At 38.6% G+C, this 24,185-nt stretch overlaps 1 protein-coding gene across 2 annotated transcripts in view; it reads left to right on the plus strand.

Moving 5' to 3' along the window:
* SLC25A13 (solute carrier family 25 member 13) overlaps nucleotides 1-24,185 on the plus strand; it is a 103,665-nt gene that overhangs the window by 13,851 nt on the left and 65,629 nt on the right. For both annotated transcript variants that reach the window (XM_050890820.1, XM_050890818.1), the window contains 3 exons: nucleotides 10,440-10,493; nucleotides 14,588-14,730; nucleotides 21,362-21,477. In XM_050890820.1, the coding sequence (XP_050746777.1) occupies nucleotides 10,440-10,493; nucleotides 14,588-14,730; nucleotides 21,362-21,477 (313 nt within the window). The remainder of the gene's footprint in view (nucleotides 1-10,439; nucleotides 10,494-14,587; nucleotides 14,731-21,361; nucleotides 21,478-24,185) is intronic.

Below are 24,185 nucleotides of genomic sequence, written 5' to 3' on the forward strand. Positions count from 1 at the left end.
CTTATTCTGTGTGCCATTGACAAGTAAAGGATAGTAAACCAGCTTTTTCCCTTTTTCTTGTGAATGAGTGGGGAGAGAAGGAGGGAAAGAGGGCACTGAACTTTTGAAAATGATGGAAGAACCTTAGCAAAGTATGCACAAAAAGACTCTGTCAAACACACTGTTTTCCTTCAGTGTTTTTGGAAAGTTCTATATGGAATATGTGTCTGCAATTCTTTTGTGGCTTTGAAAGCCTGGGGGGACTTTGTGTTTTGTGTGACCCACAGTTTGATTAAACAAAGGGATATATAATCAAAACTACTGTGAAGGCTCCTGGCTTTTCTGTTCCCTGTTTGAAGACTTCCTGGGCTGGCACAAGTTGTGAAAGCTGTGAGGAGTAACCACTGATTGATCACTCAGTGTTTTCATGAGGCAAAGCATTAATTTTTTGCATTTCAAAGGGCTGGATCAACCGGTCAGATGTTTTTGGAATTTGACTACATTTTTGACAGTTGATGACAAAAAGTGAGCTACGTCATCAGCTGATACCAGTAGCATACTGTGGGACGGCAGACGTACTGCCCTGAATTAGTTTGGTGATGTCAGGGTGCTGACATCAACCCAAGTGTCCAAGGAATGAAAGGGAAGAACTCCTGGTTAATGAGACATTGAAAGTATAGTGTTAGAATTTCTCTAGTATCTTAAACTCTGCTCTGTGTTTGGTTAATCTGGTATTTTTAGATTTTAGTTTAACGGCAGTGCCCCCAAAGAAAATGGAAATCCCTTTTTTGGCAAAAAAAATATTTAATTCTGTTTTCCCCTCTGCTAAAGACACCTGCCTGAAAGTAATTTTAGGTTGGTTTTTTTTTTAAATTCCTATCTTTAAATCAAAATGCTCAGTTTGACATCATCATCATTTCCACTGCAACGAAATGATCTTACAAAAATATTCTGAGGGCAATGCAGCAGAAGTAGATTTAATGTTTTAATGAAACAGTTATTGCTTTATGCAAATACATGTAATAAAATAGACTCACAGATGAGAAGCAAAAATCATTCAAGCTAAAATCAGAATAGTTTCTAATTAAAATGTATTAAAATACTGGAAATGTTTCCGCAGTTTCTTAAGGAGATGAGAAGTTTTTAATTATCGTTGTCAGGTATCTTACAACTTTTGCAAATTATGGAGAGTTATTGTGAACTTTTTAACAATTTTGACTGAGTTGCGGCAAGTCACTGGCAGATAAACCTTTAGTATTACAGTCACTGCCTTACATAAATGATGTAGGTCTTCATTAGATTATTTGATATTCCTACATGAAACTGCAAATTATTTCCAAGTACCCTCTTTGATAGCTTCAATGTTCTGTTTAGGTCCTTAGCAACAATGAAGGTCACACGCCCACAGTGGCCTGTGGTGACTGTGTAATCTGCTAATATTTAAGCGCCAAGCATTTGTTTGTTGTTAATACTGAAGATAAGAATTGTAAAAGAAAATGTTAAACTGCCTTTACTTTGTAATTGCCCTGTCTTCAGGGAGATGATCTCATAATTTTAAACTGAAACCCATATGATAGGAGTTGGACAAAGGGTGATACCATTGCTTGCAAGCAAAAGAGAGCGTGTTTGCAAACTTATATTTTGGCATATGTATTTTGAGATGACAGGCAAAAATGTTTAAGGGAGAGAGAGATATTTTGTTATTTGAAATTCCAGGTTTTCCGTAGTCAGAGGTTGACTAGCATGTTTATCTGGGAAAGGTGAATAATTACTGTGACTCTTTCAGCTTTCAGAGAGGATGGGCATACTCCCCATGACCCAATACTCCATTGTGCTGAGTGCTGTACAAACAAAAAAGAAAAGAAAAAAAGAACTTACTTTTTTTTCTTATTGTTTCAAGTAGCAGAGTGTTATTATTTGCCCAAGTATGTGTTGGAATGCTGCTGTTACTTTTGTTAGCTATGAGGAAGGATTCCTGACCACAGGACTTAAGATTTTCTTTGAGTCTCATCATTTATAGCCTTTAATAAGTTTGCTTTGTGTGTGTGATGCTGTTTTCCATTGTGCAGTTGTCTTTTGTTCTTTGTAAGGTTGTAGAATTGGATCCGTGCACGTATAGGGATTCATGCCCACTCCCACACCCTTCCCAGTTCTCTGAGCTGCCGAGGTGTAGCATTTTGAATAGAGTTGAACAGATGGATTTGATTATAAATAGGATCTTGAAAAGTGAACTTCTGTGTTCAAAGAAGAAAACACAACACCGAAACAAAATACATTTACCTGTCAGTAATTCCTACATAATTCCTGTCAGGCAGTTATTAGTCAATACATGTAATGTATAGGAACTTTTCTCCAGCACATTTCTTTTATTTGCTCATTCACAAGCATGAAGTCACAAATAACAACAGTTACTCTAGCAACAACTTGAGACAGACCTTTCCACAAGTTTATAGGCACTGATTGCACATCCGTGTAATATTTTTTTTCCTTATCACAGAATTAGTAGTTATCTAAGAGCAGATCATTCTGTTATGATACCCCTGTATGGCACTGCTCCAGGTTTGCTTTCTTCAAAGGGCAGCAGGTTTTTATTTATTGCTGCAAACGATCCTGCTCACTCACTGGGACTTTGTGTCACAGTATAACTTCCATTGCGTTGACATCCGGTAGAGAAAATCACGGAGAAACCTTTTGTAACACTGTTCAGGGTGTCTATTCCTGCCATTGTTTGCTGTCTTGGTTCTGTAATTTATAAAGGTGTCAGATAAAGCATGAGACACTTCTTTTTAGGTCTCTGTGTGCACTACATGGTGTCAGGCGCAGTGCAGGACTCTCAGAAGTTCCCTGGTAGTGAAACATCGTATCTATTGTTTTGAATCTTTTGATTGTGACTTATCTTGGTAGAAGCACCTGATCATTTAGGCTGTAAAAGCTGCTTTGTGCCATGCCAGAGGCAGAGAGAGCATTTGAGTGTTGGGTGCTGGAGCTAGGAGCCCGGTGAAACCAGGAGTGATTGTCTCCATTGAGCTGTGAGCTGTTGGGAACCTTGACCACCATGAGCATGGGGACCTTGGAGAGGCTCGTTAGTAGCTTGTATGTTGCATTCAGCGATGGCTCTCCCAGAGCTCACTGGTGCTCTGCGTAGCTGTGAGATGATGCTTCCTGAAGGTGCCACCTTGTGAGAACTGTGGTGTTAAATGGCCTTCTGTCTTAATTGTGGCTTGCCTATTGCTTAATCCTGGTCCAAATACATATTTTATGCTAATAAGATTGGGTGCCAGATAAAATTCATGCTGCCTTAATAGTCTGCTGCTTCTCCCTGACAGTTTTTGAGTGATAACAGGTATCGAATCTTCTGCTTCCTCCAGGAACTACTTTTGATCTTGTTGTTACACTGGAGAATTTCCCTAGCCTTTGCTTCTTTGGCCAAGATGACTATTTTCCTGCCAGATGTAAGCCTGAATTTCAGCTCTAGAAGATGAATTGCTAGCACTGGGATGACTGCTTTTGGAAGATGAACATGAGGCAGTTGGTGTCTTGAGCTTATGGTCAATGCAGTGGTTGTACAGTGTCACTGTTGTAACAGCACAAGCCCTGGGAGAATCAAAAGGGAAGGTCTTTTTGATGGGCTGAGGTAGCCACCAAATATGTTTTAGCAGGTTGACATTCATAATGCTTAGATACGCCTCCATTTCTGAAAGGTGTAAGGAAGCAAAAGGGAGAGCAAAGTAACAGTGTTAGCATCTATCATCCCATCCATCTATGGTGAGCAGGAGGGGGATATTTTTGAAAAATACGATGAGTTGGTGGAAATGTCGTTTGACCGTTCTCATTAGTAGCTCATTTGGAAATAAACTTTTTTATTGAGGAACCCCTAATATATCTTATGTATAATTATTGCATTTCTTCAGGTGAGTGGTGAGCTCTAGTTTGCTGAGATACATTGGGATATGTTAATATTACATAATGGCCATAGCAAAGTAGCTTGCTTCTGTATCTTTGGATCACAGTCCTGAAGATCATCTGAGTAAAAATGTGTTGTAGAGGAGCTATGAGACAATAGGGAATATTACTTTGAGGAAGAAGGTGGACTGATGCAGTCAGTGTACTGTAGCACATTATGATAGATAGATAGAGAAAGTGATTGCAGAGCTGAGCTTTTTCTGATAGCAACATGAAAAGTGAAAGAGAAATTTCTGTTTTTCACAGAGTTAGTTTTCAGGTTCAGTTTCTCGCTGTAGTGTAGTGCATCATGTTTTGTTGTAGGTTATGACAGCAATCGCATCCTTGTCCTAGTCTAGAGGCTGGCTACAAACTAATAGTCCAGTTTATTCCTGACTGCGTCTTCTGATACATGCTTAAAGTTTGGAGTGGATAGTATTGATCACAGTATGATGCTTTCTCCTTTTGTTGAACAATTTTGCTGAGCAATGACAATGCCTAGCTATTTTTACCATAGTATCGGGCTAGTTTTATGGTCCTTCTGTTTTCCAGGTCTTAAGTATGAAAATTGTAGAAGTACACAGTCTAAATGTCTTTTTACATAGCATTAATTAGCTATTCTTGGAAAGTCTTGTAGCAGTTTTCCTTAAGATATATACTACTCCCACCTTGGTTTCTGTACCTACTTGGAAGCATTGGACAAACTGGACAAGCATTTTCCTGTGTGTATTTAATTGATAACTGTGTGTTAGTCCCCAGTCAGTTTGCGTGCAAAAATACTATGGTTTATTGGGAATTTCCTTGTGTGAGAACCATCTTATGAACAAGCCAGCTGCATTTGCTTTGGGACTTTGAAAGTAGGATCAAAGCTAGCAGGTAATTGCCCAATAAAGTATGTCTGTTAGCTTTGATGCACTTGGAGGAAGTGAGGCTTCCACTTACCATGGTGCAGAAGCTGGACTGGGAATTGCGCAGAGATTGGTAATTGTGACAGAGTGAAGATGGATGTGAATAGTTTTGCTTGAGATTTGCTGTCTCTGTTAGCTAGCAAATTCTGTTCTGCTTCACCATTGTGTGGGGTACACTCAGCACAACTATCCAGTTTCAGTAGTGTTTATTCTGTAGCTCTGCATACAGAATCAGCCTGTAGGATCTGAGAAGACTTTGTTGATTAGTGTTAATAACATTTCTTTTTCTTAGCTTAGCTAGGTGTTATTAGACAAAGGAATGCAGTAACTGCTACTTAATGTAGGGTTACACTTTTGCAAAATGTAATGGTCGACTCTGAGGATGAGAACTGGTTTTAGAACATAAATGTTTTTGTCTCAAGGCTGACTGTGCTCAGACTGATCAGACTGAATGTACCTGCTTAGTAGTTACCAGCTTCTCTTTACAGTGCTTCTTACCCTAAGCCTTTGGGTAGGTATGCCAAATGCCATCTGATTATATTTTCCTAGGAGAAATACTCAGCTTACCGTTAGGGAGGTGGCGAGAAGGTCTTTTTGATCTGCATGCTGTGCCAGCTTTCCTTGCAGTTGTCTGGTTCTGTGCTTGGTGAGCTGGTCCACATCTTGCTTGCAAACTTCTCTGTGATGCTGAGTTCTGCATAGTTCGCTTTCCATTGCAGATCACAGTCAAGTTCTTTTACTTGGATTGTGTTGCGCAGAAGGACAGCAGTGCTTTTGCTGAGGTGAGAATATGCTGAAGCATGTTGGGCTAATGAAAAATGGTTTTTGGGGCAGCTGAAACAGGAGACAGTGCCCTGGACAGATGTTGATGTGGAACACTGTTGTAACTTAGGATGCTGTGTGTGATGATGGAAAGTGACCAAGGGGAGTTGCTAGGTTAGAAGAATGATTGTGTATGTTTCTGGTAGTATTAGTGTGAATATGGAAGAAGGGTGGTTCTCATCTAAGTAAGCAAGTTAGTTGTATTAAAATACAAACTGAAGTGTTGTTTTAGCATTATACTTACACAGTATTAATAGATTTCTGGTCTGAATTCAAACTTGGCCAGTAACTGTGCTTTAACTGGTTTCTGATACTCCAGTCACACATTTAAACAAGAATGTAAGGCAAAACCCTGGTTTGATCTCCTTTGGAGTCGCACATTTTGAGTGTATATGTATACTTGTAGCCAGAAGGAAACATGATGGTGATCTAATCTGACCTCTTACATAAACTGGGCCACATGTGTTTGTGTCTTACAGGTGGACTCAATAATTTGTGATGAAACTAAAGAATACCTCCAGAAGACATGAGGTTTCAATCTTGATTTGAGGTCTTTCAGTGGTGCCAAACACATTACATTCTTTAGTCATGTTTGAGAATGGAAAAACTTTTTAAAAAAAAATCTTATTTTCAACATGAAGCTACTAGAGCTTGTGATCACTTGTTAGGCCTTTCATCAAACATCATCTCTCTGTACATGTCTGTAGATGGTGTTCACTAGAATTAAGCAGACTGAGCTCAACCTGCCACAGCTCTGGTTCTCTCCTTGGAGAATGGCTGCTCTCCAGCATCTTACCTGCTCGATGTCAGGAGTTTTTAAAGATAATGAGGTAGAGGGGGACATCTTTAGCTTCACCAACTTTCTCCTTCACACTTGAGCTCTAGTCAGGTTAAATGGTGAGGAAGTGTTTCATATGAGATGTTTATCTCTTTATCTTTGGTTAGGACTTGCTGTTGTCCTAATAAACTTTCTGGAATATTGTAGCAATTCCCAAGTATTCCTGGATCCCCATCACCTTTCTACTCCATCCAAATGGTGGCTACTAAAGTGATCTTTACCATAAAGGTGAGAAGGTCAGAGATTTTGTATTTGCAATTAGGTTAATGCTATATTGGCATTAATTCTGATTTTCCTACTGCCCTTTTTCTCTCTTTCCCACCTATGTTGTTCTTTACTGGGTGGAGCACACTCACTACTTTGTTAGTCCTTTTGTATGTTTTGATATCGTATACCATCTGACAACCTGTTCCTTTTGTCTTGTGTATAACAAATATATTAATAGAGTTGATTGGAAATGTAATATAATTTTCTTTGATTCCCAGTGGATTCTGTTTTCTTGCGTTGTTGTACAGTTATATTTTTCTGGGAAGCGTTTGTTTGCATTTGTTGTTGAGGGTGGAAGTGAGACTGAAAATGCATGTCATTGTAAATTGAGCATAAGTCAACAAGGAGAAAAGAGCTCTGCTGGAGAAAATGGCCTGAAATTAAGATCAAGGTGCAAGCGAGTCTAAGGATATGAACAGCTCCAACGTGCAAATGAACCCATGTGTTACTGTCCCTCACTTTCAGAGCTTTCCCTTTCTCTGTGCACCCTCTGTCTCCCTTTGCTGAATTTTGTTGCTAATGGGAGGGATTCGGCATTTTTAAATTAAATTCTTACATTGCCTGTGCTGACTCGTTCTTCATATACATTATAATGCACATATACACATAGTATGTTGGCTAAAACTTTCAAGTATCTACCTTAGGAATGAAAATGCCTGCTGACATTTTCTGTACGTTATCCCAGTCTTTTCTGTAGCAAGTCTTGACTTTGTTATAATCGTGCACTTTAGTTTCTGTACTCCCTGTTGTCTCTGGTTTTTTTAAAAATAAATGTTGTTTCTTGGAGAGCTTTCTTCACTGAACCTTACTTAATAAAAGTTACTGGTTTTTTTGAACCGCTAGTGTCTGTTACAAAGCATCTCTTTGTAAAGAGCAGTAACAAACATTATTTCCCTCAGATCTGCTTTATCAAATGCCTCCTCACGCAACTAGAGAGATGTCATTCCTGCCAGCTCATAGCTGGTTTATCTCAGGCTGGTTTTTGTCTTTATGGAGAGAAGATAAAGTAAAATGGAGAAGTCTTTCCAGTAACAATACACATCACCTAAGCCCAGTTATATGAAAGTCAGTAAATATCACCTGAGCTGACTGAAGGAGAAGCAGCTTGTGTCTGTGGTTCACTTTTCATCAGGCATGCTACCTGGTGGCTTGCAGTCTTGTTGGCATCAGGTTACTTAGCCCACCTTCAACTGCTAACATAACTGGGAACAATTTTCAGAATGGTATTGAAAGCGATATTTTGACCTTTTCCAGAAGGGGAATCTGCTAGTAACGCCTGTCATTGGGATCAGTTCTTGTGTCTGTGTGTGCAGCTTCAGCTTTGCCCACAGCTGGGGATGGATGAAAGGCTGAATTAAATGCTTCTCCTCTTAGCACTGGTGTGGCTGCATTAGCATCGGTCCTCCTGAAGCTGTAACATAACGTAATAGAGGCTCTTTTCCTTAATTGGGATCAAATAGACCTTTCAAAATGGAGATGGGTGGATGACACGTGGACAAACCAATTAACATAATGCTAGCCATCCCTTTCCTCTCCTGTTTCCCGGGAAATCGAAGAATGTGGAAGTAGACTGTGGGAAATGGAGGAAAGCCGTGGTTTGCAGCCACTGCTTGGGCTGCTGGTCTGCAGTGCCTCTATGCATTCATTGACCTGACCAGCTTCAGCCTGTCTTTCAGTATATGGTTTGAAATAAACTTGCTGTAAAAAAAACACCAAAATCCCCGCATAATCAGAAGAGGACTGAAAAATGGCAGCTGGACTGTGAGCACATTTTGTCTCCCGAGTTTCTCAAGATTGTTAATGTCAGTGAAACCAAAGGAAAATGAGTGTAAGTTCAGCTATCAGCATGTACCCTTTTCCTTTGTTCTTTTCATCCCTGATTTCTTTAGGCTTAGATTTCTGGGACAGTATAAAATTTAAACTTAAGGCAGATGAAGTGTGATACTGATTTATTTTTAATGGCTATAGGTGTTTGAAGTGTCTTTTGTTTGCCTATATAGTGGCAAGATTCTGGATTGCAGCAGTATAGAAATGTTGGATTTTTTTTCTTTCCACAGGGTTCCCAATTGCTCTAGAGTACCAGATTTTTATAAATGGGGTTAAATTAAATCTCTGCTTACTACACAGTGATTACATTTAGGACAGCCTGTACTTTAGAACGTACACATTTTTAGATTCCCAGCTTCACAATTACACTTTGATTTTTTGCAACTGCCTCCACATGGATTTCTGTGCAAACACAGAATTGGGACTCCAGCTGTGGACTCTTGTCAGCTGAGTCCTAGCATAACTTCAGGTGTGGTTTTTCCCTTTAAAAAAAAAAACCTTCTAAAATTTTATAAGAAACCTTATTCATACACTTTTCTTAAAATACTCTGGGTTTTTGGGGGGGGGGGTGTTGTCTTTTTTTTTAGTTTTTAAATGACCCATTTAGAATGAGGAAAGACTTACTAAAGATTCTTCATTAAATGTACGTGTGAGGATATAATTCTGTTGTAGAGACTTACACAGACTCCTACCATTCTCTGCAGTAGTCTAGTGTGCTACTAGAAATGCACTTGCAGTCACATTCGTCTTTACAGTCTACCATTGCTCTGGAGAGTCAAGAAAGTAGGTAGTCATATTTTATTGATAACGTTTCTGATGTTTAATTCTTAGGGGAGGGTAAGATTTTACGTTTTGCCCTTCAGCTGTTTATTCCCCATTACAGAGATGTTTTCACAAGTTTATTTGAAAATCCAGGTTTGCTTGCAAAGTAATTTTTTTTTATTAGAAATAGATTGATGTGATGAATTGACTTATCAGATGATGGTTATTATGTTGGCAAGCAAGATTTTATCAAAGTATCCTGAAGAAAGAAAGAGAAACTCTATAGCAGGCACTGACTAGAGGGATGAATCCACTTACTGCCAAAAGCAGCAAATGGATGGCACAGTATGTCAACAAGGAAAATGCTAATGGACTTACTCCATAGTGGATATAGAATATTTTTTAATTCAGTGTTTTGGGAAAAAAAAATTCTAATTACTTTGGGTTTGTGGTGATAAATGTAACTTAGATTTTAGTTGGAACCTGGCTAGTTGTCTGATCTGCAGAAAAATCTAGATACTGTGCTTTCTGAATTTACCTCATCAAAATGGTCTACACTGTAAGTTTAAATAGTTTAAAATGCTGGAAGTAGGAGGTAGAAGTACCAATAAACCAAATAATTACATTGGAATTCAGTCTTTTAGGGACTTGCTTTCTTGGACAAGTTTGTAAGTCTGAGTATTTTATTCTTACTATCTATCAGTTGGGGGCTGCGTATGGTACTCTGAAATCCTTAGATGAAAGATGCTGGAAGTATAAAAATCTATATGGTAAAGATGGTATAATGCCGAATCCCAGCAGAGAGGTATGTTGAAAAGATTTGATACTTGAATGTCTTTATGACTTGTTAATGTGTGCTTGTTTAAGAATTGCAGGGTTGCATAAGGGAAGCAGTTACAACAAAAATGCTGAATAACTTAGTGTAAATGTGAAATGAGTAAAATAAGCATGGCCGGCTAAAGCAGTACCTAATTTATCTAAGGTGAACATTTATTTTCATCACTTGTTCTGTTGTTTGAATTCTTCCTTTTAAATGACACTTTGACATCTTTTGTATAAATTATGCATATTAATGTAATTGTATTTACTTGTAGGTGGCTCTAACCAAGAGAGCTGATCCAGCTGAGTTGAAAACAATATTTTTGAAGGTATGTATAAAGTAAATATTTTACTCTTTCTGCTTAAATTTTTCATATCTTTTGCTCCTTTATTGCAGCATACAACTCTTGATAGTTTTTCCAACCATTAATCATTCACTGTATTATTACCATGTTAGACTTAAATACCATTATCAGAATTGAACAATGCTCACCAAGAAGTCAGATACATTCCTGAGTGATTATTGTATTGACTCAGAAGAAGTATTACTATCTTAGAAAAAAACCTCATTGTTCAGAGAATGTGGTGGGAGTTTCAATATTGTTCCTACACATGGTAAAATGTTCGTGTAGACACCTTGCTGTTAGACCATTTGGTAAACTTTCTTCTCCCATCCTTGCTTGCTTCCTTCCTTCCTTCAGGGTTATCTCTGCTTCTCTAATTTGTAGAAGTGTTGGGAAGATCACCTTGTGAAGTGGTGGCTGTATTTATTATTTAACAAAAATTCCTTCTGTGTTGGCCTGCTGTAGAAGTATGCAAGTAAAGAAATGACTCGTGTACTTGCTTGTATACTTGAGAGAAGTGTGCTTTAGTGTTTTGCTGGAAATTGGCTTTCTTTGACCCATTTCCTAAATGTAAATAACTATTCCTAACCTTCCTAAGATTTATTAGTACAGTGTCTGTTAAACCATGACAGTTTGGTAGTCTGGTATGAAAAAAAAGTACAGAAATTGGTGGGTCTGGAGAATATAGATGAGGTAGGTGCCACAGTGCTACAGGGAGCTGTTGTATCTGAATTATTTTTATGAAGGTGTTGAGTGCCTAAGAGAGCTCATACCCTTCCAAGTTCCTCCCTCCACCTTCCCTCTCTCCAGCGTCATGCCCTACTCTCTGTGCACTTCTTGGCATGTTTTCCATTGTCCCTTGTGAGCTATTATTAACGATATGTGTAGGTGTCACTATGTATATTGCCAGTATTTATAATTTTATCATATGCTGTCATTATTTATAGCTCTCAAATCAGATTTTCAGTTGAGAAAGCCAGGATTTAACTTATTAAGTCCTGGAACTTGTATCTGTCAGGAGAGCAAAAAGACTCTTGAAAAAGAACCTGATAATGTGATTTTCAAAGGTAAATGCTTGAACAGCAGGAGCAAGGCAGCAGAAAAAGCAGACGGGGAGTAGACTGCTGATCCGAGAAGATGGTAGCATTGAGGACAGGAATAAACACAGCAGAGAGAAGCCTAGTCCCTTCTGCAATACGAGGCGGCACTCAGTTGTGGTGATGGGGTGGGTTGGTTTGTTGGTTGGTTGGTTTGCTGAGAATAGTATGAAAATTGTTTTGTACCTGCCTGTGGGTATTCACCTCTTGTGTTTCTGAAGTTTGTATCTGCCTCAGCTTTCAGTTTTGGTGGATTGAATGGGTCGTGGTTGAGCACACTAAATACCACCTCCAGCTCCTTTTTCTTGCTTTTCTGCTTCGCCTTCCACTGAAAAGAAAGGGTCTCAGTAAAGTGGAGTAATGAAATATGAGCTAAACATTTTGTTCAGTGTAATACAGAAATTGTCATGCCACTTACTACTGAGAAGGAAAAAGGATGAGTGAATGTGGTATGTTGTTTTGTGCTCTACAGATAAGCTATGGCCAGAGTGTTAATTAAGCTGCTCCAGACAATTTTAAGTGGTGAGGCCAATACAGTTGCTTCTGCAGATTGTGGGATCTTCACTTATAAAATAACTTGACAGCCATTCTTTCTACTTCAATTAAGAATTTAAAAATATGATTGCCAGGTAGGAATGGTACCCACTGTGTTGAAATAAATACGAAGCTATCAGTTTAAATACAGTTGATTACAGTCAACTTTTAGCATATTTAATACATCAAACCCCCAATAAAATGTTTGCAGATCTTATTTAAAATGGAGTTGAACTGGTTAATAGTTGACTATCTAAAAATGTATGTAAATAAGTTACCAAAAAGCCATTAAGTACGATTGTATAATATCAAATTCTCTGTGGGTATAATTGCCAAAGTGGGGAAAAGTACAATTGTGAAGAACCATTTTTTTAATGTCTCTTCTCCAAAACCAATAGAATTGATGTTTTTCTCTTTTTGTTATGATAATTTCCAAGAGTAACTCTACTTTTTCTGAGTCTTCTACCATAACCCCTAAGAGATTAGATTTTAGTCAAAGTGATCAAGCTGACATTTTCCAAGGTCATTTTCTATATGTGGTATAGAGTACGTGATTGGATTTCAAATACACTTGAGTAAATCACAATGACAAGAAACAGGGGGACACTGAAACCTTGTGCTGTTTTCTGTTATTGAGTGCCCTAGCAGGGGGTTAGCCTAGATGAAAAAAATGAAATATAGAAGCATAGGCTGTCTGACTTATTTGATTTGTTTCTCAATAGCAGCTGTGTTAAAAGTTTCTGAGGCTGGGATTCTGAAAGATTCTGTCTCCCTGCAAATGATTACATTGAAATCAATTGATCTGCTAGTTCTTATAAAAGTATACAATTCAAAATTCCTTGCAGTGTATCAACTAGAAAGCTTGCGTTACGAACAGTGTCTATTGAAACAGGAATCCTTAAATGCTAACCAATATATAGATGCCAAAGCAAGTTATGTTTTGTTTGGGCTTGCTTCTCTGAAGCCTTGTTTCTTGAAGATATTGCTGTACCAGAAGACTGTATTTATATAGCACTAGAAGAAAATAATCTACTTACTGTTACACTTTGGCATCCCTCTGAGAGTTATATGCCTGCAGCAGGTATAACGGTACTCTGCAGGCACCAGTGTGGCTCTATGAAATGAAAACTGGCAGTTTCCTTCCCTTAGCAGAGCCATAGCAATGTAAAACAAAACATGTGTCTTTGAAGTACGCTACAAAATAGCAATAGACATCTAATTTATTTATTACTTTAGTGTGGATAATGCTCTGTGGGGAGCTGCAACAATGGTTTATCATCCTACCTTGCCTTAAAAAAAAAAATAAGAAATTAACAGTTGCTTTCCTGTTCTCAGTGCACATTTGTTATCCCAAGACAGACCTGTTTCCCTTAAAGCTAACACATGGTTCTGCAGATGTTGCCTGGAATTTCTTTTCCTCTTAATTATTGTCCTTATCCTTTTCCTTTCCTTAAAAAACATTTTTAGAGTTGATTTCAAATTTACCCTTCTACAGAAAATGAGGGCTTTAAACTTTGAGGGATGACAGAGGATTCAGGGTAAGGGTGGTAACAAAGGCAATTTTATTTATTTATGTATTATCTTCAAAATATTTTAATATTCCTTTTCCTTGATATGTATCATGTTATTGGAGGCTTCCCTTGGGAGCAAATACACTTGGGTCTGTCAATAGCTGTTTTCTGGAGTAGTATGCCAGTAACTATGGTATAAAGCGCGAGTAATGTATGCCAGCAGTGTTTTGTAAGGTGTCGGACCTCTTTTCTTGTTTCTGCAGTGTGCTGAACTGTCAAAGTTCTTGTTTTCTGTTACATTTTTCTGCAAATGCTATTCTCTGGCCTCCTTTCAGCAGTTCAGCCAAGGAGGAGTATCTGTAGGTTCTCCTTTTCTTAGGGACCTGCCGTGGCTGAAGGTGTTGCTGTGGAGTTCCTCCAAAACAGCACCCCCAGGTGGACACTCTTGGGGGATCGTTTACTCCACTAGCACTGCAGTGTCATTTTGCGGGTGTAAACCTGCCTTCTCATCCCAAAGTAGAAAGGCTACACAAAGGAGTCATTTCAGATAAATAAGATAAGCTGGAGTATCCCCTTGCTGTCAGTTTCTGTGGGCCTGAAATGCTACATACATGTTTGCAAATGCCCATGTGCTTCTTGTTCTACTTAAAAAAAACATTTGGTACTGGAGCATTTCTAGACTACCACGGAGGAATTGTTAACGTGATAAACAAAAAATCATATATCTGCCACTCTTCTGGCTGGGAAGCCAAGCCTTCAGCTGCTTGAGGACTCCCCACTTACTCTTTCCTGTTTGGGTGTAGGCTGTAGGTTCTTCAGAGCAGAACTGTCATCTGCTGTAACATAAGCCTGCTCCTGATTGGAAACTATGGATGGTGGTAATAAATGCCTGCAGAAGGATGTATTTGAGGCACTAAATATTGTATTCATTTAACAGTATGCAAGCGTGGAGAAGAATGGCGAATTCTTCATGTCTCCTAATGACTTTGTCACACGGTACCTGAAGATAACTGGAGATGGTTTGCCTAATGCAAGCACTGTACAGCTCCTTGCAGGTGTGGTGGATCAGACAAAAGATGGGTAAGTGTTTTTTTGTGGTTTTTTTTTTCTTTTTCTGTTGTTCATTTAAAAAATACGAAACCATTCTTCCAAAACAGTCTGATCCCTGAAGGGTGGTGGGGTTTTGGTTTGGTTTGGTTTGGGGTTTTTTTCACTTTTTTTTGCCTGCAGATACATAAAGGAATACAGTATCTTTTAAGTGGAAAGACTAGAAACAATGTTTTGGGCTGTGTGTACCATTTAGCTGAGCAAACAATTTTCTGTCTACTATGTATTTTTAATTCATTGAACCTTTCATGTTTGTTGGCTGGCTCCCCTAACTCCTGCTCTTCTTTCCTTCCACGAGTCTTTCTGTCTCTGTTTACTTTATGTATCTGTCACAAACACATTCAAATAGCAATCCAAAATAAGTTTAGATGGTGTAGGAAGAGATCGTAGAAAAAAGTGCCCCTGCTTTGTTTTGGTGTAGCACTGTTAAAGGTTTTTGCCACTGTTTTTTCCCTTAAGAGGGAGGAGGAGCAGCTAAGGTATTTAGGGAGCCACTTTGCAATCTTGGGAAGACAGCAGCGAAGTTGGTTGCACATGGTTTGCATTTGAAAGGCTGACTTTGCCAATAGGCAAGATTAGCTACTCCTCCATCTTCCTCCCCCCTTCTTTAATGAAATCCTAGCTTTTGCTTTTGGTACTTGCCCAGGCAAGCTGTCTCTTCACCCATATGAATGCATTTTTTGAACCCTGCCTTTAAAGTATCTTTAGAGAAACTTTAGAATAATTAGCTATGGACTTAAAGTCTGTAGTTGTGGCATTTTTAGAAACCAGAAAACTTCAGGCATGACTCATATCAGTGGTTGCAGAGAGTAAAATGTGAGATAAATAAAGCATGACTAGAGAATGCAGGCTTCCTAGGGAACAGATGCATGCATAACTGAGAACTTCTGCAATAGTTTCTGTGCTCTCTTTTCTGCTCAACCAGCCTCACATATCTGGCAGCTGGACACCTTAAACCTTGCAGACAAGTTAATGTGATGATTGTTACCCCTGGTAAAAGAATTCTGTAAAAGGTTATATTGGTAACATTCGCATGATGGCAGCAAGAAAGTGGTGGCTTCAGATAGCGTTTGTCTGAAAATGTTAAACATTTCTCAGATTTCTTCCCTTGGTTTAATGCCTGCAAAAACGACATTTGCCAAATTGCACGGCTTCAAACCCATTTTGTAATAAGGAGATTGAGAGTATAATCCATACCTTGTGATTTGGATCTCCCTCACAAGCAGAAGCTGGTGTCAGGAACAGCAAAATGTAAAACTGTAGCCTATGTGAACTTGTTGACAAGTTGGGATTTCATAACTTGGCATGATCTTGTAAGAGTTTTGCGGTGTAGTGTTGAGGCTTCTAATTGCTGCTTTCTGCCGTGGGTAAGGACTGTTTCTGCAGTCCAGACTGTGCAGTAACAGGGGGACTGCATGTTCCTAACGTCTTTGGAGAGTCTCTTCTGGTATTCAGGCTGCCTTCTTGTTTAGCTGCTATACTGATATGTGAAAGAATGGAGAAAGTTCAGAAAGTGATTATCATCCATCTCTCTCTAACCTGGCATTGTAGCATTTTTTGCCATGTGGCCAGGCATTTGTACCTTGTTCTAGTGGTGTATAAAGTAATTTGCAGAGTGATCGTCTGAAGCAAGGGTCAATCGCTTTTTGGTTCCGGGAATGAAAACTCCTAGGGATGGCAATAGGACATACTGGTCTTCTCCTATTGAACTCTTTCCAGCTTGGCAGTCCAGAGCTCCTAGTTTTGAAGTGAAGTACAAAACTGCTTTTGTTAGTTTTCATTTTTAATAGGCTGGACAGTGTTTAGAGACTTACATGTGTTTAAGGTCATGAGAGTCTGTTCAATAATTTAGCTTTATTTCTAGTATAAAATAGAAGGTAGCTTGCAAGAGCAATTACAAGTTAATTTTGTTAGTGTTAGCGCCTTAAAGTAGTGCGGTTCTGAAAATACTACTAAGATATTTCTAGAAGCATTTATCCACTGTCTTATATCCCTGTTTTGCTCTGAAGAAGCATCTGTTCTTCATGACTGGTGAGCATGACTGCTCTTCACTAAAAGGGTCTGAGCCCAGAATCACCAGGGTTGTTCCTAGCACTTTTTAAAATGCTTTTAATTCCTTCGGATTTTGGTGAGAAGTTAGGTATAGGTACCAAGTGTAATCAGTGAGAAATACTAAAATGGGTAAGTCACACAGGTGAAAGGCAGACAACACGAGCTTCTGACTCATGAGCAGAGCAAATAAATGGGCAAAGAGTGCTTACCCCAGAGCTGAAGAAGTCCTGAGTGTGACGTGTGAAGAACAGTAGCTCTTACGTACAGTCTCACTGTGGTTGCTGTGGACAAAATCTCTCGTGTAGCTCTAGCACAATTCCTGCATTGCCAGAGATTAAGGATTTGAGGGTATCTACAGGAGCTGCTGTTGGTGTGACAAAGGTACGAGACCTCTTAAGGCAGACTCTGTCGTTCAATGAGTGTCTGTTGCCATGGGAGCAAGTTTTGCCTCCATCTTAAGTCAGGGCATAGGGTTATTTGGAGGTAGGCTTTCCTTCTGTCCTCTTACGGAAGCATCTTCTTAAGGTTTCCTTTAAGAAAAGGAAATGCTTTTCTTGCCGATGGCCAGAGAAGTCTTTCAAAGTAGTTGATCAGTAATAACACAGATTTTTTAAAAGTGTTATATCGTGTGGCTGTAGTTTGTATGAAATGGGCTTAAGAGCCTTGACTGGTTCCTGGCCTTAAGCTTCTCAGTCCTAATTTTAGTTCAAAAAAAATGCTTCATTTGGCTTCAGCTGGATCAGAAACTTCCCCAAAATACAGTGGCTTTCTCAAGGCCTATCAGCAACAGGCCAGGCATTTTCCATCCTGCATACTGTAACATATTGTTTTTCAGTCTTTTGTTGTACTTTTAAACATCTGTCTAACAAAGTAAGTATTTACTGCACATCTCTGTTTGGACTGTAATAACCAACACTTTACTGAGAAATACTGTATGCTTTATTTTTAGAAGGGACAAACTATTCAAAAATAACACTTGGAAATGCCAACATTTTCCATTATTATTGGATATAAATTTATCCTCTAATGCACCAATTTACACTATACTTAGTTTACCTAGGTTGCAGTGTAAAATAATAGATGTAGCTTCAATTTGTGTCCCATTATGTTATCATGTTTAAATTGCTGATACAGTAAAAACATATGCATTGATTTCTGAAGAAACCTCTTCATCATTGCATTTGTATGTATTATTACAGTGGGTAATGGCTTTTTTTCTTTGCATGGCTACATGCGGACTTTCTCTGGTGGGAATACATCATGTCTATGTGGTGCCCTGATACCATGGGTGTGAGCACCAAAAGAAGCAGTGTGGAAGAAAGGAGAGTAGTAAATAGTGGTTTTGCTGAACCATACCCAGTTGTGTTTGCACTGTAGCTCTTGTGTGTGGATGTTTTTAAAATATCAGGATTTCAGCCTTCCTGAATAAATTGTGCAATATTGGCAGTGATAATGAGGATGTGAAGGTGAAGGAAGACTTTGACCAGCTGGGTAGGATATCTTCAAGATTATAGTGAAATTTTGTAAACATTTCAGCTTCCTCTCTTTGCCCTGTTAAAATCACTAGGCTTTTCTCTGCTTTTGTAACATAAATGAGCACTTGTTTAGGTAGATAAAATAACTCTTAAGTAGTATATTGAAGTCCATGTTAATATGTGCTGTTTAATGACACCTAATGATATTCAGTGAAGGGTTATGCTAAACCCAAAAGGGTGATGCTAAATCGGAGAGAAAATGTGTTACCCAGGCAACTACCCTTGTGCAGTACAGAGAAGTGAGCATATGGCTATGTAGTACACATTATTTCAGCATCTTTAAGCATTAAGAATCACACGTGTAATTGACTGTGAAAAATTACTGCTCAGTTACTGTATTGTATGGTCATAATAGAAGTAAATGAATACGTCATTGTTGTTAGAATAGATCTGTTGGGAATCACTAGCAGGCTAGTCTACTTAGGGAGCAAAAATACAATAAGAAGAAAATAGCTGGTTTAATTAACATGTAAAAATTGGGTTAATTTGAATTCAGCTGGCACAGCAGATATTAACGTCTCTTCTTTAACAGTCTGGCTAGAACCACACAATTTGTACACTTTTAATGTTCCTACTACTATGAATAATTGTTTTTAAAAATGGATATGGGGTTATTTTAAGCATCTATCTCTGACTTATTGGGGGGGTTTATTACTTGCAAGTACTGACAAAGAATGCTTCTACCAGTATAAAATCTTGTAGCAGTGTTAATATGTGGAGTTTTAATCAAATCCAGGCCTAATAACACAGAATATGTTCTTAGCATGGTGCTGGGATTCTGCTGGGATAGGTGCTGTATTTCTTTTCTGTGCTCTCATCACTGTTTTGGGATCTGTTGGTAAGGACATACGCTGGTTGTTGTTTCACACAAAAAGCAGCTTTATCAAAATGGTGTTGGCAGATATTTTACATTTTTAATTCTAAACAATCCTATTCTAGAGTCTTGTCACCTGCTGTCTATTTTGTTCTTTCTGTTTGTGGGCTTTATAATCTTTGGGACAGAAGAATTCAGTGCTTTGTATCTGTTTGCTGTTGTGGAAGTTGTCAGGTATGTAACCAATAATAATGGATAATAATGAGCTTTTATAACCTGTAAGTCACATAGTAACAATAAATATGCATAAATGCAAAAGTAAGTAGGTTGTGATATATTGGTTTAAAATTGAAGGAAATGTTGCATTTTGTTAAAATTTCTTTCGGTTTAGGAGAGATGGAAGTTTTCTTCCATTTAAAGACTGAGTATCTATGTATTCTGTGTCTAACAGTGAGGAGTACTGAGAGCTCCCAAGGAGTTTAAAATAAATGACTCGATGGCCTGCCCATGTGCGAACGTGTGCATATGTTGCAAGTCATTGGTTTCTTTGTCAGTAAAGCTTAAGGCATGCTTATATGTTTACTAGCATCATCAATTGTGAGTTTAGTATTAAGAATACTTGAGGAGGTTTCTTTTTATTTATTTCTCACACTACATAATAACCTATGGTGGCAAGTTCCTGGAGCTAATTATTTGTTAGACTATTTCTAACTCTACATATGCTTTCTTTTACTTTTATTTAGTGCATATGTATCGAGGGAGGTAAAGTAGAACAGCTTTTTGGCCTTCTCTGTGCCATGTTTTTTTGTAATGTCCTCTTTTGTTCATGTTCTTGTGTTTTCATGTTCTTCACGGAAATCAGCTTCTGTTACCCTGTGGATGTTTGGCTGCTGACGTGCAGCAAACACGCTTCTGTGTGACTTGAAATTAATTCCCTTAAGACAGGGTGACTGGAAATTGCTGTATAGTCATGGGTTGTCATAATTTGATGGAATGAATGTCTTCTCCAACCTATTCAAACACTTTGTTCTTCACTGTTATTGCATACTGAGTGGAAGTTTTCATTGAACCGGCTGCAGTGTCATTTTGAGTCAAAGTCCTAAGGATTCAGTTAGTTTCTAATTAAAAAAAATAATAATTGTTTTTGTGTGTATTTCTTGACATTTGTTACACTGAATTTTGTGCTTCTCAGAAATAAACCTTTGTTCCCCAGCTACTGTCATGTGAACCCATTAAAGCTACAGGCTTGCTACGCTGACATAAAGCAGCCTCAAGAGAGGGCAATCTTAAACCTCCCAGACTGCCAGCAGGCCCTGCAGCCACACATTTGAAGACGATTTTAAACTGTACAACCTAGACATTGAAGAAGCAGCAAAACGGAAGAATGGTTGGCCTTTGCCTCTTTAAGAATAGGAGTTTGATCTCCATTTGAACTCTTGGGTGTGACTCGGAGAAATTAGAACTGCTCAAGGTCTTTGCTGTATCAAATCTACTGCTGGAAACAATGCCAAGTTGTCTAATTATGTGTTTCTGCTTATTAGCTAACTTAAGGAAGGGCACCTCTGCTTTTATCTGTGCTCTGCTGCTGCTCTCGCGTATTGGGAACCTGGCTGTAATGATGAATTTGAATAAACTGCTCTTGGGCTGAGGAAGAACATGCAGACTACTGCTTGAAATTTGTGACTCAACACGCAGGACTGGAGGGCTGTGATGGATGACTAATAAGTTGCTAGCAAACAGATAACACATTCTGATCGGTTCCTTCTGAAGTGAGTGGCAGCATGTAGGTCTTGAAAGGATTTGCTTTCCAAAAGCCTTAAGTACTGAGTCTTGAGGGAAGTTACTCATATCTTTATTGGCTCTGTCTTGCCAGCGGAGGGAGGTAGGCTCCCCCAGAGGGCAGTTCAGTTAGACATTAAAGCTGAGGTGAGTAGCCACGCTGAGCGCTTTGCTTATGTTCTGTTGTGACTTGCTGAGAGGAATAGTTCCTTGTTCAACAAAGTCATTTCCATCTAGTGATACAAAGGCCTCCTGACAGCATTGGTGATAGGACATTTTAGGATAAATTTTAATCCCTATTGATAACATTTTGTACACATTTTGGTTGTGATCTTATTTCTTTTGTATAATCTATGTTATATTGCATTTCAGTTTTTTGCAAACAAGTGGTTTCATAGCTCTTGCTTTTTCCTTCATCCCTTAGGTTGATATCCTTTCAAGAGTTTGTGGCATTTGAATCAGTCCTGTGTGCTCCAGATGCATTGTTCATAGTAGCCTTTCAGCTGTTTGACAAGACTGGCAAAGGAGAAGTTACTTTTGGTAAGACTGTTCTTAAATGTACACTCTTAGTTTAAAAATCCCTACTTATGCCAAACTCTATTTCGCCTTCTGTTACTGTAGGAAGCACAGTGATTGGTAGTGGAACTACACTAGTGCCAAGCAACTTTCTGGCTGAGTTTTTTTAATCGTTTACATGTGCACAATATGAAGTCAAAGTCATGGTCATCTTCATGGTTTTCTCTGGAGAACTGGTTACTTCTCTTTTTCTCTTTCCCAGCATGCTTGTGCAGGTCTTCAGAACAGCAGTGAAAGGTGACTATAGGAAATGATTGTAAAACCGCAAGAAAGTTGCCAGAAGACTTGAGTGAATGTTGAGTCTGAAATTACCCTGAATTATTTTTTGTTTAAATTGGCTATATTTCAAGCTGGCTTCATTTTAAGGCTTAAAACTTTCTTCTGTGAGATTTTACAGTAATAAATCCATTACTACCAGCCCCCCGCCCCCTCTCCTGAAAATTCAGCTGTGCATTGGAGGTGTGGTGTTTGCACTGACAACATGAGAAATACTCAGGCCAGTTTAAAACTTGATTATGGGGACTGTTTATTTCTAGATACCATAGAGACAGCTTTTGATATCTGCAGGACTATCTGCCACCTGCCTAATGATAAGGGCCATTCTGTCTGGAAGAAGGATTCAGAAATTAGCAGTTTCGAATAACTTCAGACATTGAGCTTGCACTTCAAAAAGTATGGGCGACTTTTTTCCCCTAAGTACCTACACTGGATAAAATTGCTATTTCTAATCTGCTACATTTGGACATGGTTATCCATATGTCTCAAGTTTTATTAATTGGTTGTTAAACAGTTTTAAGTAAAAGGAAAGTTGGATGACATTGACTCTGTCTTTCCAAAATGTATGGTTCACATGTCCTTTGTCTTTTGCTAGTATTCCCCACATGTTTTATGCTCAATTAAAAAAACCCTTCCCTTTCCATTTGAACTGACAAGATCCTGTTACCATTGCTTGAAGCATCATTGTATTCCTTATACCATCTCCAAAAATCTGTATTTGAAGTTGCAGCTGGTGAGAAGACTTGCTGTCTCTTCTTGTGTCTATTTTGGTTTTTCATTATTTTGGTTTTCTGTTGAGGTTGTGAAAGATGTGCTTTTTGTGTGCAATATTACTTGTTAGAACAGCTTTTTAAAAATTACTATGGATGCTAAAAGATTTGAAAGAATTTCAGGAAAAAGTTCTGCTGATCATAACCTTGATGAAGGAAGTATTTTGTGCCTAACAGTCTTGTGCATGTGTATGGACAGAGAGGCAACGAGAGATGGCATGCTTTTAAATCAGGAGGGCGTGCATATTTTGCAGAGGTTTTGTTCCAGCGCCGACAAACCAGGGTTCCTGGAATGCCTGTGATGTGCAGGTTCTTGTCTGCGTCAGAGCCTCTGGTTGCTTGGAGCGCTCGTTAATAATCTAGGAAGAACTGTAGTCGTTTGATCTGAATGCTGAATCAGTCCGACTTAACTTTTTAACTCTTGGCATTCTTGTTCATATTTTTCCTGCTGGCAAATGCTTCCCTTGGGGTTTCACACAGTGAGTCAAGGGATTTGTTTGGCATTTGAAGTCCATTGAAGTCCTTCTAGTGATGAGAGAAACTCCTATGCCAGGCTGTATTTAAGGTGTTTGAAAGAGGAGACATGCCAACATTGGCAGAACCTCAGATAGCTTTTTTTAATTCCTTCCTCTCCCCCTTTGAAAGCATAAATGCATTTGTAACTTCTGTGTAGTACCTTGTGGCTACTACCCCAGCAAATGCCTGGAGTGGGGACGATGTGAGAGCTGTCTCAGTGTTGAGCATTCTCAGCAGAAATGGTTGACCTTTAGACAAAGCTAGTTTCTATTTTCTATCATAAGAAAAAAAACTTTTTTTCTATCTATTATGAAAAAAAACCCTAATATTTTCACGAATAAATTATTACAATACTATCCTGTAACTTTGCCACTCAGTGCCTCAGTCATGCGTCTTTGAGGTTAATTATGAGATCTTTTTCCATTGACTTGAATGAGAGTAGGATCAAGTCCTTATCAAGGTTAGGAGACTTAAATAGGGGTTTTGTATACTGTGGAATTACAGTGTGAAAGGAACAGAAGAAAAGGGAAAGGATCGTTTTTCAGTATACTGCTGTTAAGTGTAGTATCTCAAGAATCCCATTATAAGTCTGTATCTCATTTTATTGTTGTAAAGAAACAGCATAGCTTATCTGTGCAGTCGTTTTTCTGTATACTGAGATAATGGTATAAGTATTTTAGCTTATACCGAATGGAATATAGGGCTTCCCAGCTGTGAACTTCACATTTTCTACTAAGCAAATCATCCAAATCTTATTCTTCCACAGGTACACTTAGCTTGGCACCTTTGTAAAACAAAGTAACAGTGGACTTTGCATCAATGAGCTTTTACACTGAATGCCACAGCCAGGCTGTGGATATTTGGAGAAATGTTCTGGGCAAAGAAGTTCCAGTATTTAATACTTTGTACTTACTTATCTTGAAAAATGCTGCACTCTAACTTCTGGCTTGGAAATGCCTTTGCATTTTAGCCATATGTTGACATCTCTACAATTTCAAATGTTTCATTTCTTTCGAGTTGCAAGTTAACTGTACCTGGTTCTTTGACAGAGCTAGCATCTATTTAAAAGGGCTGATCCGCAAGCAGTGTGGGTACGTGGAGGGGGGTGGG

The sequence above is a fragment of the Gymnogyps californianus genome, chromosome 2 (genome assembly GCF_018139145.2).
Source record: "Gymnogyps californianus isolate 813 chromosome 2, ASM1813914v2, whole genome shotgun sequence".
NCBI classification, from domain to species: domain Eukaryota; kingdom Metazoa; phylum Chordata; class Aves; order Accipitriformes; family Cathartidae; genus Gymnogyps; species Gymnogyps californianus.